The sequence below is a fragment of the Oncorhynchus clarkii genome, chromosome 24, assembly GCF_045791955.1.
Source record: "Oncorhynchus clarkii lewisi isolate Uvic-CL-2024 chromosome 24, UVic_Ocla_1.0, whole genome shotgun sequence".
NCBI classification, from domain to species: domain Eukaryota; kingdom Metazoa; phylum Chordata; class Actinopteri; order Salmoniformes; family Salmonidae; genus Oncorhynchus; species Oncorhynchus clarkii.
The window spans coordinates 11,415,152-11,431,892 of NC_092170.1; the positions used below are offsets into that span (position 1 = coordinate 11,415,152).

General features: G+C 44.0%; 1 protein-coding gene across 1 annotated transcript; it reads right to left on the minus strand.

The window, feature by feature from the left end:
* Nucleotides 1-8,227: 8,227 nt before the first annotated feature.
* LOC139382543 (homeobox protein meis3-like) lies at nucleotides 8,228-16,403 on the minus strand. The gene is made up of 13 exons (XM_071126644.1): nucleotides 16,172-16,403; nucleotides 15,671-15,769; nucleotides 12,032-12,171; nucleotides 11,628-11,802; nucleotides 11,356-11,406; nucleotides 11,156-11,206; nucleotides 10,608-10,757; nucleotides 10,294-10,402; nucleotides 9,982-10,127; nucleotides 9,320-9,396; nucleotides 8,934-8,992; nucleotides 8,677-8,763; nucleotides 8,228-8,418 (listed from the first exon to the last, which is right to left on the minus strand). The coding sequence occupies exons 2-13, from the start codon at nucleotides 15,680-15,682 to the stop codon at nucleotides 8,228-8,230; spliced, it is 1,248 nt and encodes a 415-aa protein (XP_070982745.1). The 5' UTR covers nucleotides 15,683-15,769; nucleotides 16,172-16,403.
* Nucleotides 16,404-16,741: the final 338 nt, after the last annotated feature.

Sequence of the window (16,741 nt, forward strand, 5' to 3'; positions counted from 1 at the left end):
TGACTTGTGCTCCGATATCGGTTTCACCGATTTTTGCTCTCGTAAAAGCCTGGGTTTTCTGCACGTTAACTCTAGAAGCTTGTTACCTAAAATGGATCAATTGAAAGTGTGGGTTTACAGCTCCAATCCAGATGTGTTGGTCATTACTAAGACGGGGTTAAGGAAGAGTGTTTTGAATACTGAATACTAACCTTTCTGGTTATAAGCTTTTTCAGCAGGACAGATCTTCCAAAGGTGGGGGAGTGGCAATCTTTACCAAGAATTACCTTCAGTGCTTGGTCTGTCCCCAAACAATTTGATTTGCTGGTTTTAAGCATTAAACTTTAAACACCCAGATAAGGCTACTCTCCTCAATGTTATCTTCACAAATAATCCTGATAGGTGTCAGTCTGGTGTTTCAGTAATGACCTTAGTCATCACTGTTTTACAGCCTGTGTTCATAATGGCTGCTCAGTGAAACGACCTGTCCTGATTTGTCATAGATGCTTGCTAAAAATCTTTAATGAGCAAGCCTTCCTTCATGAACTGGCCTCTGTAAAATGGTATAGAATCAGCTCTGTCGAAGATGCTTGGACCTTCTTTTTTGATATTTTCAGTGGTATTTTTTTTTAAATGTACCCCTTTTTCGTGGTATCCAATTGTTGTAGTAGCTACTATCTTGTCTCATCGCTACAACTCCCGTACAGGCTCGGGAGAGACGAAGGTTGAAAGTCATGCGTCCTCCGATACACAATCCAAGCCAGCCGCACCAATGTGTCAGAGGCTACACCGTGCACCTGGCAACCTTGGTTAGCGCGTACTGCGCCCGGCCCGCCACAGGAGTCGCTGGTGCGCGATGAGACAAGGACATCCCTACCGACCAAGCCCTCCCTAACCCGGACGACGCTAGGCCAATTGTGCGTCTCCCCACGGACCTCCCGGTCGCGGCCGGTTACGACAGAGCCTGGGCGCGAACCCAGGGACTCTGATGGCACAGCTGGCGCTGCAGTACAGCGCCCTTAACCACTGCGCCACCCGGGAGGCCTCAGTGGTATTGTTAACAAACACGCCCCCGTAAAGGACATGGGAATTAAAAACAGGTTCAGCCCCTGGTTCGACCGTGATCTGGCAGAGTTACTCCACCTCAAAAATTGGCATTTGGCATACGCATACTCAGGCTGACTGGCTGTCGTTCAGGCAAATGACAAATAAGTGCACTTGGGCTATCCGGAAGGCCAAAGTTAGTTACTTTAAGGAGCAGTTCTCTCTCTGTGGGTCTAACCCCAAGAAGTTCTGGAAAACTGTTAAAGACCTGGAGAATAGATCATTCTCCTCCACAGCTGCCCATGTCCCTTAATGTTGATGATGTGGTTGTTACTGACAAGAAGCACATGGCTGAGCTCTTAAATCACCACTTAATTAAGTCAGGATTCCTATTTGACTCAGCCATGCCTCCTTGCCTGTCCAACATTTCCTCATCTCCCACCCCTTCTAATGCGACTATCCCTGATGCTCCTCTTCTCCCTCTCTTTCCCCTGCCCCGCCACATAGTTTCTCCCTGCAGCCAGTCACTGAGTCTGAGGTGTTAAAGGAACTCCTGAAACTTGACCCCAAAAAACATCTGGGTCAGATGGTTTAGACCCTTTCTTCTTTAAGGTTGCTGCCCATATCATCTCCAAGCCTATCCCTGACCTTTTTAACCTGTCTCTCCTTTCTGGGGAGGTTCCCTCTGCTTGGAAGGCAGCCACGGTTCATTCCTTTATTTAAAGGGGAGATCAAGCTGATCCTAGCTGTTATAGGCCTACTTCTATTTTGCCAGGTTATGGATGTGTCACTGCAACCTTAAAGGTCCTCAATGATGTCACCATTGCCCTTGATTCTAAGCAATATTGTGCTGCTATTTTTATTGACTTGGCCAAAGCTTTTGAGACGGTAGACCATTCCATTCTTGTGGGCCAGCTAAGGAGTATTGGTGTCTCTGAGGGGTCTTTGGGCTGGTATGCTAACTACCTCTCACAAAGAGTGCAGTGTATAAAGTCAGAAAATCTGCTGTCTCAGCCACTGCCTGTCACCAAGGGAGTACCCAAAGTCTCTATCCTAGGTCACACACTCTTATCAATTTACATCAATAACATTGCTCAGGCAGTAGGAAGCTCTCTCATCCATTTATATGCAGATGATACAGTCTTATACTCAGCTGGCCCTTCCCCGGATTTTGTGTTAAATGCTCTACAACAAAGCTTTCTTAGTGTCCAACAAGCTTTCTCTACCCTTAACCTTGTTCTGAACACCTCCAAAACAAAGGCCATGTGGTCTGGTAAGAAGAATGCCCCTCTTCCCACAGGTGTTATTACTACCTCTGAGGGTTTAGAGCTTGAGGTAGTCTGGACAAGTACTTGGGTGTATGGCTAGATGGTACACTGTCCTTCTCTCAGCACATATCAAAGCTGCAGACTAAAGTTAAATCTAGACTTGGTTTCCTCTATTGTAATCGGTCCTCTTTCACCCCAGCTGCCAAACTAACCCTGATTCAGATGACCATCCTACCCATGCTAGATTACGGAGATGTAATTTATAGATAGGCAGGTGAGGGTGCTCTCGAGCAGCTAGATGTTCTTTACCATTCGGCCATCAGATTTGCCACCAATGCTCCTTATATCATCACTGCACTCTATAATCCTCTGTAAACTGGTCATCTCTGTATTCTCGTCGCAGGACCCACTGGTTGATGCTTATTTATAAAACCCTCTTAGGCCTCACTCCCCCCTATCTGAGATATCTACTGCAGCCCTCATCCTCCACATACAACACCCGTTCTGCCAGTCACATTCTGTTAAAGGTCCCCAAAGAACACACATTCCTGGGTCGCTCGTCTTTTCAGTTAAATGCAGCTAGCGACTGGCACGAGCTGCAACAAACACTCAAACTGGACAGTTTTATCTCAATCTCTTCATTCAAAGACTCATGGACACTCTTACTGACAGTTGTGGCTGCTTTGCATGATGTATTGTTGTCTCTACCTTCTTGCCCTTTGTGCTGTTGTCTGTGCCCAATAATGTTTGTACCATGTTTTGTGCTGCTACCATGTTGTGTTGCTACCATGTTCTTGTTATGTTGCTACCATGTTGTGTTGCTTCCATGTTGTGTTGTCATGTGTTGCTGCCATGCTATGTTGTCTTAGGTCTCTCTTTATGTAGTGTTGTGTTGTCTCACTTGTTATGATGTGTATTTTGTCCAATATTTATATTGTATTTATTTGTATTATTTTTAATCCCAGGCCCCTGTCCCCGCAGGAGGCCTTTTGATAGGCCGTCATTGTAAATAAGAATTTGTTCTTAACTGACTTGCCTATTTAAATAAAGGTTCAATTAAAATTAAAATGTAAAATTGGGGCAAGGCATGGAGGTTTTCAGCAGGCTGGCTTCATGGTTAGAACACTGTTGATGTGTTTTCCATGCTGACCACTAGGTTGCAGTACCACACCACTTTTGTCTGTTTCCTCTGGGTTGCAATAGTCAAGCATAACAGTGGAGCTCGTTAGTGCGTAAGGAGTTTGAGAAAGGGAGAGAAATGTGTTGGGATGCCGGAATTAACAGCTATCAAGAAATAACTGTTGATCCGATTGTATTATGTTGTGTGTAATATGTACTCTGTTTTTAACTTCATTCTGTCATTATTTTAATCAACATTATTTGTCATGCGTTAGGATGGTGGAATGTGAAATGATGTTTGCATACAGTAAAAACAGCCTTCTAGACATCTGCACATTAGAATACTTTGATGCTAAAGAGTGAACAGTGGAGCAGACAGGTCCTTATACAAGCCCATGTATTACCATACACAGACACATGGTACCTCTACCACATAGACACAGATAACACACACGCACACGCACACGCACACACACGGGCATACTGTAATATATACATGCACATGCAATTACTTATACAGAATGCCTCGTATGCAAATGAATGCACACACACACGTGCCCTCCCATACATTCATACATATGGAACTGCCTCATTCAGAATTTTAAATGAGAAACCTAATCAAATTTGCCTAATGAGACATCTGGCATTCTGCCTGTTTTTCAGTCTTTCACCCAGGTCTAAGAAACATCTGGGCCCTTCATCAGCCCAGTCAAACCTGATGAGAGAGAGACTGATGGAGGAACATTGGCTGAGACTTTACCTACTACACACACCTACCTACATGATCACGTGATATATTATGCATACATGGGACCATATTACACATTCAGTCCAGCCGTGCATTTGATATATGGCGGTGACGAGCACACAGATGGCAGACGCCTGAGGCTTTTAAAATTAGGACTTCGCTAGCTAGCTGCAGCTAAACATAGAGGCCGTCCTGATGCAGAGAGAGAGGAGAGAAGAGGGAGAGAGAGTGAAAGAGAGAGAAGAGAGAAGAGAGAGAAAGAAAAAATATGGTCACACAAAGATACCCACTGGCACACGCACACATACTCACACACACAAAGTACATGCACATCCAAGCACAAGGCAACACCAGAACAATAGACAGTCACACACACATTCTGGAAAAACATGAATATTCACACTAAACAGTATATCACAAACACTTGTTCCTCACACTAAATGTATACCAGTATCAGTGTGCCTGGTGTGTCTCCCCTCCCCCTTGATTGACAGACATCTAACGAGCAGTTGTTCTAATGGGCCTGGCAGCCTCTCCTAATAGTGATAAATAGATGAGAGACATTTGTGAATCAGGACCAAACACTTCTCAATCAATTATTCACGACATTACTCCAGTTTATGCATCATCAGGCTGCTACACATCCGGGCTGTTCCCAGGCTGGAAACAGTATTTGAACTCGGTGGTAAACGACAGTCGGAGCTACCAACTCTTGTTTTCCCCTCTCTGGCTGACAGATAAAATGGTTCCATTCTACATCGTCCTGCGCGATTTTTAATGAAGGCTTGTGAAAGCGAGCGGAGCGTCGTCGTTGGATCCTGACCTGTCTGCTCTGACGATGGTCGTTCCATATGGGACAGCACGTCACTGAGCTCATCTGTCTGTCACTGTCTCTCTGGCCTCCACTCTTATTTTGTTTGTCCCTTTTGTCCTATTCTGCTCTTTCACTCGTTGTCACAAACCGCTTCCCCCTGTTGAGGCTTTGTCTTCGGACACTTTTCCTCTCGCTTTCTCTCCCTCTTTCTTCTCGCTTTCTCTCCCCCCCCCCCCCCCCCCCCCCCCCCGTGCAGCTCCCCCCCCCCCCCCCCCCCCCCCCGTGCAGCTCTCTCCCCCTTGTCTGAACTCTGACAGGTGTGTAATTGAATGATTAATGACCACCAGAGGCCCTACTCCGCACACACACACACACACACACACACAAACACACTTGCGCGCGCACACACATTCAGCATTCCGCATTCCGCTTAAAAACAAACCACACACACAGACATCTAAACAAAATGGAGATTTTTCCTCTTTTCGTTCATTCAGACCTATTAGCTATAGCATTGATGCACATACAGTATGCATATTTTTATTCTCAAAACACAATCCTCAAACAGAGTTGCTCATATGAAGATTTAAAAAATAGGAAGCAATATTGTTTAGCCATTGTATTTCTGTAACTCAAATAATCTGCAACACATGTCTGCCAAAATCCTGCTGGGATTCATTATACAAGTACAATGTTCTCACAAATATTGAATACATCTGGTTTACATTAAGGTTAGGTTACTGTTATATTTACAATATAAATATATTTTTTAAATCTGTATTCCCCCAAAAATGTGTGTTTATAATATTTTCTCCTGCTCTAGCCTTCCAGTTCCTCCAGTTTTGGGTTATTTCATTGTTAAGATAGACTTAGTTGCCATAATGACTTCACGCTATACGTTTCCCTCACTGAGCTCTGTGGCTGTGCACACTATGCTCTCTCCCTTGCCTTTCCCAGTATTGGCACATTTATGCAATGCAATTTCCACTAGCTAATGGATTTTGTGTTTGTGTGAGGCTACGGACTCTAGCTATCAAAAGCAATCATAAAGTGAAAACAGTATGAATAGCATCTCACTCCTGCTGTCTGTATGTTTGCTGTTGGCTCTGAGATCTCCTTCAGACGATCATACAGTCACTTATGTTCTCTATGGGACTATGGTGTTTAAATAATAATTGTAAGTGCTTTTCCAGCTCCAAAGTCACTTTACATAGTCAAGATAATAAGCAAGAGGAACACGTTCATAAATGAACTCATACACATGTTCAGGAAGCTCGGTGTAAACAATGGACCTGCAGTGCAACAAATTATGAACCAACTGTGTGTGTCCACGGATTGAGGACTAAATTTATAGCTGGGACACGACTAGCATGGCATGGGTTACACACAAAAAAAGAGAGAGTGACAAGATGGACAAGGCGAATGAGTGTGTGGACAGGAAAATATGTGGTGGGACTTGGAGTCAGCCCCGAGGGTCATAAAGCCAGGCCATTTCCTGTTGACCCTTGTATGAACTCTGACCCCTGCTGCAGGCTGCATCTATCACAGGACAGGGGTGAGGTGGGGATTGAATGGATGGCCGGGTGGAGGAGGAGGGTTTAGGCCAGGCCAAATGCGTTTGAATTGTGTTTGACATTTAATGAGTAATCACTTTGGCTTGGATTTGAACCTTGTTGCACATGGCCCTGCAGATGGGAGGAGGTATAAAGTGAATGAGGAAGGAATGTGGAAAGACAGAGTGAAAATGAGGAGTAAAAAATTAACAAAGAGCTAAACTAAGGGAGAGAGGTCAGGGAAGATGCTAGGCTAGTAGAGAAAAATAAGAAAAGAAGGGGGTACAAAACTGCAGCATACATCAATTGAAAATGAGATAATTAGCATACAGTAACGACATGTGATTGTACCAGGAAGAAAATATGAATGTTTTCAAGATGACCTAATACTGATTTGTGTATTTCATTACCGTGTTGACTTTTCACACCTGACAGCACATAATTGGAGGGCAAACTCAAAGAAAAAGTAATTCACACACTTTTACAAAAGAAAGGTTTTAATACTATAAGCATAAATCATAACTGTAACATCGTTATCATCAATTATTGTCACCAACATTTGGAAATAAATTATTTTATCAGAGACCCATAAGGGACTGAGGAAGATGCAGCGTGTCCTTGGCTGTCCTCCTCAAACACAACGGCAGACAACATGGACCATGAAATGGTATGACAGGATCGTGTGTGTGTGTGTGTGCGTGCGTGTGTGTGCGTGTGCGTGTGTGTGCGTGTGTGCGTGTGTGTTCACTGTTTGGCTTATGATGTGGATCCCACAGTAAACCCTACTATTCACGTCTGACAGGATCTTAAGGAGGTAAGTGATCAACTCATTCCAACGTATTTAAACAAACCAAGGTACGTCCTTGAACAAATTGAGAGAGACAAATTGAGCTCATTCATAGTGTACAAGAGTCATGCAGAGTGATGCCCTGGAAGATCACTGTTCACAGGACTTTTGTCAGGTCCCACCTCTCTGACACATATAAATACAAAAATAGATCTAAAAAAAAAGTCAAATGAAATATGGTGTGTGTGTGACAGTTGTCGATGTGGGAAGACTGGGTGTGGCCTGGGGCGTGGAGGAGAGAGGTTAGAGTGTATCACTGGTGTTCTGTCCAATCACAACGCTTCAAGCCTGGGCTGTGTGAGGTCATAAGAGTTATGGAGGTTAAGGTGACCCAGGCAGATCGGGAGCTGTGTGTCTGACCTGTGTCCTTCCGTCTTTCCGTTTGGTTGGCCAGTAGGCCAGGTGGGAGAGAGAGGCAAGTTGGCTGGTCAGTGGTCCGTGCTGGGTGTTCCTCTATGCTCCTAGAGGGGGCGCTATCCTGGGAGTCAGACAGCTCACTGTCACCATAGAGTATGTAGAGGGGCTGAGGACGCTTGCCTCTTCCACCCTGAAGTGGGTTTGGCTCACACTCAGGGGCTCAGTGTGGTGTGTGTCTTTGTCTACGTCTGAGATGGAATGTAAGTATGTTATTGATGGTATAAGAGGGGCCAGCGGTGGTATGTTAAGGGATGTATGCATGTTGCAGACAATGGCTTGAGTGGGTTGAGTGACTGTGGAAGTCAGTGTCTTACGGCGGGAATGTAAACATTTGGACTTGCGCCATGCTGTCGTAGTTAGCGTGTGGCGTGTGTGTGAGCCCCTATCTCCCTCAGGATGGCCCCTCTCTCCCCTCTCCTTCACACCCTTCCTTCTCAGTTAGTGGGCGTGTATGTCCAGGCCCTGGCCTATGAGGGGATCGGCGGGGTGGGGGTGGGGCGGCGGGTGCAGCAGCATGGCGGGGTGGGGGCCGGGGTAGGGGTGCAGGGACGGGCCGGCGTGGGGGTAGCCAGACTGGGACAGCAGGGCCCCGGGGTACTCTCCGGGAAGAGACGGCATCCCCTGAAGACCTGTGGAGAGGGAGAGAGTGAGAGATCGAGACAGAGCGCGAGAGAGAGGAATTTATATTAGGAGGTACTGTACAACAACATACCACATGCACTAGGGTCATGTTCAGTCTGGCACACCATAGCAAAACCTTTTCAAATGGGAAAATGGAAAAGAGCATTTCTTATTGGAGTTCTGGTACTGCCTCCCTGCTTCAGTCCGTTTTCTTCTCTTAGTTGCCTAATGAACATGACCCAGTCGTCCTTATCTCTGTCTCTTACCTGCTGCCCTGAGACCCAGGTGGGCTTGGCCGTCCAGTCCGTAGCCCCCCAGTGCTGCTCCCTCTGGGCTGTAAGGACCACCTTGACCTGGTCAACCAAACACACACGCACATCATTCCCCTAACCTGACTGTGAATATCGATCAGCTACACACATATGCATTCAAAATACACACCTATAGCATCAATACAACCTAGGAATGTATAGCTACATCAGTAACAATACATTAGAGGAGGGAATACAGTGGTAATTATTACCTGAGCGATTTGACTGGTCAATCATGGGCTGTACTATTCTCCGTCTTGCATTGATAAACCTGGAGAGGAAGGAGGGGATATGAAAAAGAGGGAGAATAGGAGCGGAGAACACAAAGAGGAGGAGAATTGAATGGAAGCAGAGTCAGTTAATGGAGAAAAGGACTAACTCTGGGAATATTAACCTTTCACTTTTACAACCACTTAACCCCTTCATGGTTCACAGTCAATCCACATTAGGACAGAGGGAGTATGGATCTCTGGGTGATAATGGATTGATCAGTATTGATGGGGTCAGAGGAGGTCATGCTAAGGTCCAGGTCGACGAGGGACACAGTACAGTAGTAAAACACAGCTGATCATTGGTTATTGATCAGGGGGGTACTGACCAGTTGTTGACCTGCAGGATGGTCAGGCCTGTGTCCTGTGCCAGCTGCTTCTTCTGCTCCTCTGAGGGGTATGGGTGCTGGGAAGGGACATTCAGAACAAGGGCATTATGTATTTGCCAAACTGGTTGAGATTCAGCAAGAGCATGTCTAGCCTTTGCTTTTGGCATAGATTATTACTGCATAAAATCATCAAATGTATCATTTTGGCTCACACATACACCACACACAAATGGCTCCACAAGTATCCATGTAGAATTAAAAACCCAAAGCATGTAAATAAGGGAGTTCTACAACCGTTAGATGAATACTAATGACTGACATTACATCTGAATTCATCTCTCTCTCTCTCTCTCACACACACACACAGTCATAATTAATGAGAATGATTTCAGAGTTTTTCCAATATAACTGCTAATTATCAGAATGACTTCAATTCACCATAAATTGTTCTCTCTCTGTTCAGAACTATTCAATATTGAACCTCTTATTCACACATTATCTCTGTCATTTCATTCCATTTTCCACTAATTTATTTGCATTATGTGAACGATATCCCCTTCTTCCTCTCCCTCGTTCCTCTCCTCTCGGCTCCCCTCTGCTTTTCTCTGCTTCTATCTGTCATTCTTCTCTCACTATTCTTTCTACTGTCTCTCTTTTCTCACCGATAAATGCTGGAAGAGCCATGCCCTCATGATGTTGGTTGCCAGTTTGGGAAAAATGCCCCTCTTCTTGTTGTTCCTTCTGTCTCGGTCCGTATCGTCCTCCTCTCCCGTACTGGGGGAGGCCACGCCCCCATCCAAACCATCCCCTGCCAGAGGACAATAGAGATATGGCATTACGTGCGTGCGTGCGTTAACATGTCCAACTGATGTCAGGTTTATTTGCGTATGTCGATTATGTTGTTAGCATGAGTGTTTGAAAAGACAAGTGTGTGTTTATGCAGGCGTGTGTATGAGTTAGTGTGTTAGAGGTACCCGTATCGCTGCAGTTGTCTGTGCTGTGTGAAGGCAGGCCACACGACATGCCAGGGGTCCCTAGCGGAGTGGACGCACAGTCATCTGGATCCCGCAACCACGACTGATTCTACAGAGAGCGCAGGAAGGAAAGAGAGAGAAACATATTGAGATGAAAGGGAGAATGAAGACTCAGTACTTGTAGTCAAAGAAAGCAACATTTATTCCCTCTTTAGGGACAAGTGTTTTGCCCGACAGGGCTTCATCAGTGTCTTTTTCAGAGACATATTGAGAGAGAGATATAGTGTGAAATCTGCTAGCCAATCGTCACCTACCTGTTCTGACAGACTAGTGCAGGAGCCAGTGAAATCCTCCACGTCGGACTTGGGCCCGCCCTCCTTGTCATCCAGAATCAGGTCTGTGGGCATCTTGCCCTTCAGGCAGGTGATGTAGCGATTGCAGAAGTTATCACACAGGTCATGAACCTGGAGTATAGAAGACGAGGAAGAGGGAGAACAGGTGGTGTCAGGAAATAGTATAGTACTGTGTGGTTTAGGTGTGTGATGGCTGATCATACCTGGTTTGCCTGCAGTCAGCAGTCACTAGTCTGAATATTAAAGGGTAAGAGGAGAGAGAGAGAGAACGAGAGCGAGAGCAAGAGCGAGAGAGAGACAGAGAGAGAGAGAGAGAGAGAGAAAACGAGAGAGAGAGACAGAGAGAGAGAGAGAGAGAGAGAGAGAGAGAGAGAGAGAGAGAGAACGAGCGTGAGAGAGAGAGACAGAGAGAGAGAGAGAGCGAGACAGAGAGAGAGACAGAGAGAGAGAGAGAGAGAGAGAGAGAGAGAGAGAGAGAGAATATATTTTAGATGAGTGAAGAAGCACACCTTTTCCAGCTCCAACAGGTGGAAACGTAGGACCTGGATGGCCTGGATCATCTGAGGAGAAGAACAGATTGGTAGCTGTTACTATGACTGAAAAACATGTGTATTGAGTTATTCTTAATCGATTTCGAAGTTACTGTGTGTCGCTACATGTACGCAATAAGCATTTATTAAAGTATACACATGTGTATTTAATTTCATACCAGGTTGTCCAGTTCAGGATTTGTAGAAAAAATGGGCTTCTCTGAGCGAATCTGAAACACACAAGGAAAGGCGTCCACAGTCATTTGGATAATGGTTGGAGCTCGGAGCTTACCATTTCCCCTGTACCCTGTAATTACACCTGCAACCCTGTACATGTGACTATTAAACTTCTAATCTAAAATCTAATCTAATCATGAATCCTTGTCACTATGATACATCACACATACAGTACACAGTTGTTCTCTGATTGGCTCGTGGAGATGTAACTCACCTGTTTGGCGAAGGCTGCGATGTCATCGTTGAAGGAGTCTGAGGAGCATACATCACTGTGATTGGTCAGGCCTTGGAGGTGGGGAGGGACTGAGTGGGATGTGATGTCCCGCGGGGAACAGGTGGCCAGCTCACACTTCTCAAACACCAGGGCCAGCAATGGAAACAGGGGATGACTGTGCACACAGAACACACACAGTTAACATAGGCGCACACACACACACACACTCTCTCTCTCTCTCTCGCTGTCCTCACACACATGCATGTACACAATACACACACACACATCGATGCAAATGTATATAGGCACAGAGCACACTGACAGTAAATATACATGCATACTGTTAGAATGAAAAAGAAATCTAACAAACACAAACTGCAGTGAAATAGTTATTTTCTGCTCACCCATAGATCTGGTCCCTGTGGTGTTTGAGGGAATCTGGGACAGTGTGGCCATAGTGAGGGGGGTGCAGTGACCTCATGACCTCTCCATACCCCCCCACGGGCATGCCCTCTGACCCTGAGTAGTGCACCAGGTCTTCATACTGAGGAACAGAGGGAGAGACATAACATATTGAACATGTGTGTTGGGGTGTATTTGAATCATCTGCACTTTATTGTGGAGAAAGAGAGAGAGAGAGAGAGTGTGTGTGTGTGTGTGTGTGTGTGTGTGTGTGTGTGTGTGTGTGTGTGTGTGTGTGTGTGTGTGTGCGTTCGTAAGAGCAAGAATGAAAGAAAGAGAGAGAGAAATTAGGAGATGTGGCCCCCTGTGAATATGGAAGCAGATCACTTCGAAGCTGTAGCTAATTTTCTGACTAGAGGCTCCTTGCTGAGCAGTTTTTCAGAGGGAAAAGCGACATCCACACTGGGACAATTGACATGAGTTAAACAAACACACACAGATTCATACATAAACATGAGCCTATGCTCTCTATCTCTCACACACTCTGTCAGTCTCATATCTCTCTCTCAACCTCACAGAGCTGATGTGTGTTCAACTGCAGCTGACTTCAGTCTCCAAGGCTTTTCTCCTGTCATCAAAAGCCAGCGGTTTTCTCCTGGATTAAAGTATGGCCAATCATAGTCCCATATGGCTGCGTGATCACAGCGTGCACCTGCTCTGCGGTTTTTGTCTGGCCACCTTTTATTTCATGGATACTCGCTATTAACGCAATCGCCAATATCAGATTCCGCGCCTTTCTTTACACGAGCTCTCCGATTACAATGCGACTGTAGCCGCTGTGCGTCAACCGATCAAAGCATCGAAATCAACATGACGAATTCTTCAAATTGTCCCAAAAGGCATGAGGCTGAGCTTCAAATGTGAGAAACACTTACAATGTTCATACGATTATAATTAACTGCAATCCTCGTATTTATCATGATAGCTCAAAGAGAGAGCTTAGTTTTCTATAAGAATATATAGGCATAAGCTATATCATTTAATTTTCTCGGCAACTAATTTGAACATGTTTTTTTTTTACCACATAGGCTATTACATATATTAGAAATATTCATGCTAACAATTAACCACAGACCAGTGGATGGATACATAGCAGCATGCGCATCTTTCATATTTAAAGGCGCATCCTTCATATTGTTCTTGCAGTTGTTTTACTTAATAAATCAGATTGAAGAAACTATTCAAAGTCTTGTTTGAACTTGCAATGTGCAATATATTCAATACATACAAATCACTTTCCACCAGATTGCCTGTTGGCAAAAACAAAGTTTGCAAACATTCGCCTTTAGCCTGTATTTCCAAAGCCATTCAACAGTTTCACTATTCTCAAGGAGAAAATATGTTCAAAATAAAAAGCAACAATGGGTGGGCCTACGTAAATGTAAATTTGTATCCTACGTTGTCCCAACACCCCGCTTATTCCAATAAAAAATGATAGAGTTTGTGACAATAGTTTTCTATTTAGTATACATGTAGGCCTAATACACGTAGATAGTCTATGCAAAAACAGAAAGCTCTACAGGTTTCCAAACGGATCTATTTTCTTTCCGTTAAAGGTAGCCTAATAGCAATATGCTCGAATGACAGGCAAGTGCCACCAATTGTAAACAGTGGGATAAAACTGTATATTTTACAGTACATGGCACAACATATATAATTTTATCAAATTCACTTCCCTTTGGTGCATATAACCAGAATTGGGCTAATTATGGATAATTGACTGATACATTTTCTTGACCTTGTTTCAGTGAACTAAAGTAGCCTATGTCTGAATTGTAATCGAATTTGACAAATAAAGTACCCGTTTTGTTGACTTTAATTAGCGCAAATTACGACATTCTTAACAGGATTACACTAATATAACGAAAATCAAATGTAAAATATCAATGAAAAGCGAGTGCGTAATTGTCACCTGTAGGCCTAATTACAGAAAACACGAAAAATCCTATCCTGAAATGTTACTTTGATTTGCACGACCCGAAGCTGTTGACACCCAGCCTATATGACATATCAAAAATGTCTTTCCTCACTCAACTGCAAGCCGAACGTGTTATTACAACACAGATAACAAATAGCCTAAATTTCATCTGACCTATTACCTTTTTTTCCGTTTTAATTAAACAACAAGAGAGATACAGAAAAGAGCAATAGTTCACTGCGTGGGTGTTTGACAAGTTACTCTAAAATGTGGTAGATATTCAGCAGGTTATTGGTGTGTGTGTGTGTGTGTGTGTGTGTGTGTGTTAAGTGTGTGTGTGATACAAAGTAGCCTACTATGGCAATTATCTTTAGGAATAGGAAAGAGTAGCTCAGTACACATAGCAACGGGATCCGCGAGCCGCCGACTCACGAAAGCAAAAGAGTTGACCTACTTAGCGACTTGGTCTGCCTCACCTGTCTCTCTTCTTCCTCGACCTCCTCACTACACATCATGCTGATATGGACATATCATGTCTTTCCACTTTCACAACCACTTTTATTAGTCCAATAATCGACTATTCATTCCAGCAGGAAACACACATTTCTCAGTTTTAAATATACTGTATTTCAAATATTACACTATACATATTGAAACCCAGATAAACGTTTATGGTTATCAATAGAGTTTTTACACCCTATATAAGAGCTATATAGTCCATAAGACACCTGAACATCTAATCAAAATGCTACCCAGATTATTTGCATTGCCCCCCTCCTCTTTTACACCGCTGCTACTCTGTTGTTATCATCTATACATAGTCACTTTAATAACTCTACCTACATGTACATATTACCTTAATAACTAACCCGTGCCCCGCACATTGACTCTCTATCGGTACCACCCTGTGTATAGTCTCGCTATTGTTATTTTACTGCTGCTCTTTAATTGTTACTTTTATTTCTTATTCTTACTCGTATTTTTTAAACGGCATTGTTGGTTAGGGGCTCGTAAGTATGCATTTCACAGTAAGGTGAAATGTACCTGTTGTATTCGGTGCATGTGACTCATACAATTTGATTTGATTATATGTTTATAGTCCTAAAGCTCTTGTAAAACAATGAGAATAGTATCATTCTGACAGTTGTTCACTTATACGTGACCCTATATTGAAAGATAAAGAAAAGTTAACAGCTAATTTATAAGCAAGATAATATATGAAATGTATAGGCCACTATGTAGCCTATATGAAATGTATAGGCTATTTCCACATTTCAAACTAGGCTACTTGACATTATATCAACACGACCCTAATCGTTTAGGTCAGGTCAGTCTATTTAGGAATATTTAGAGCATGCACAATTATGTCAATAAGGTTATTCCTTAATACATTGATGTGAACTCCTTGACATATTGCTGCTGCCTTCATTGGCCCTGTATAGCTGGGAGCTGTGGCCTACGCGAGGGAGGACAGGGAGAGAGTCTAGACAGGCAGCGAGGGGCGCTACGTCAAAGCGTAAGGACCGAGCATAGAGGCAAAATGCTACATAACAACCAAACTAGCAAGATTATTATCTGGAGAGAATGATACAGACTACTGTGATACTACAAATGATGAGTGAGTGTAAAGGATGCAGTAGAATAGAGTAAACAGCCATCCTACCCTCTTATCCATGCGACACGGAAGCCAATCCTACTCCGGGAAGGATGAGACCAGACCCGCTGTCCAGCGCAGGCGTTCTGCCTCCTGTATCCAGATGATCTGAGGAAAAGAATGCGCTCTTTAATAAACTAATAGAGGTGGAATTATAACAGTTGAAGCATCAAACACTTAAGTCTCATCATTATTTACAAGGGGGTTGGTTAGAAAAAATGAACAGCTGAACCAGAGTGTATACCATAATTAGGCTACACCAATAGCCGAGGCTACTATGGGCTACAATAGGCTACATATATTTCCGAAGTAAATCGAATCGTTACTTTTATTGCAAGCAAGCAGCTTTATGATCCAAACTTAGAGGTCCACGACCATAAAAACGATGTGTATTTAATATATATCACTAATAAGAATACATCAACCATTAGGCTGTTACATGCAGGCATCAAAGATTACAGAAATACAATACACTATTTTAGAAAAATATGATTCCATAAAATATCCCACCGAAACCTAGATTTGACGTATAGGCTATAGTCACTCTCAGGCCGTGCTCGAGATATCCTGCATGGGCTTCGGTTTCGAGAGCGTTGTGGTAGGTCCGCACGTTATGTTTTTGGGTCCGGCTCGCGGGCGAGATGCTTGGCGAGGAGAAGTAGCGTCCTTTTTGGCCGTTCTCGCTGTCCATGGACTGTCGCGGCAGGCTGGAAAATGTCACAGCGACTTGAGTGATGTTGCTTTAAACATTGAGATAGGCAGAGACTATGTGGGGAGAGATGGTGGTCGGGAGTTGTTTGGGGGGTCAAAACACGACGGGGTCTCTCACCCCCACCTTCTTTTCACACACACTCGCGCATTACAAACGCAGGATCCCCTCGTTTTATTCCAATGGCACGCACTACACTCACGTAGCATGCATTAGCACAGTTTATTCGCTCCCGTTCACGGTTGCTGAGCCATGACAATATAAGGTCTGATAACTCGAAGATGTGAAGTCGAACACAGACTTTTCTTCATATTCCATAATCTGCAGGATAGTGCGCGCATTTATTAATGAGCACCATACAACCGTTATTG

What these genes read in the sequence shown, in the direction of transcription:
- LOC139382543 (XM_071126644.1), bottom strand. An exon ending in ATCCTGAACTGGACAACCTG is followed by an intron (nt 11,207 to 11,355) that starts GTATGAAATTAA and finishes TCTTCTCCTCAG; the next exon opens with ATGATCCAGGCCATCCAGGT. An exon ending in ATCCTGCAGGTCAACAACTG is followed by an intron (nt 8,993 to 9,319) that starts GTCAGTACCCCC and finishes CTTCCTCTCCAG; the next exon opens with GTTTATCAATGCAAGACGGA.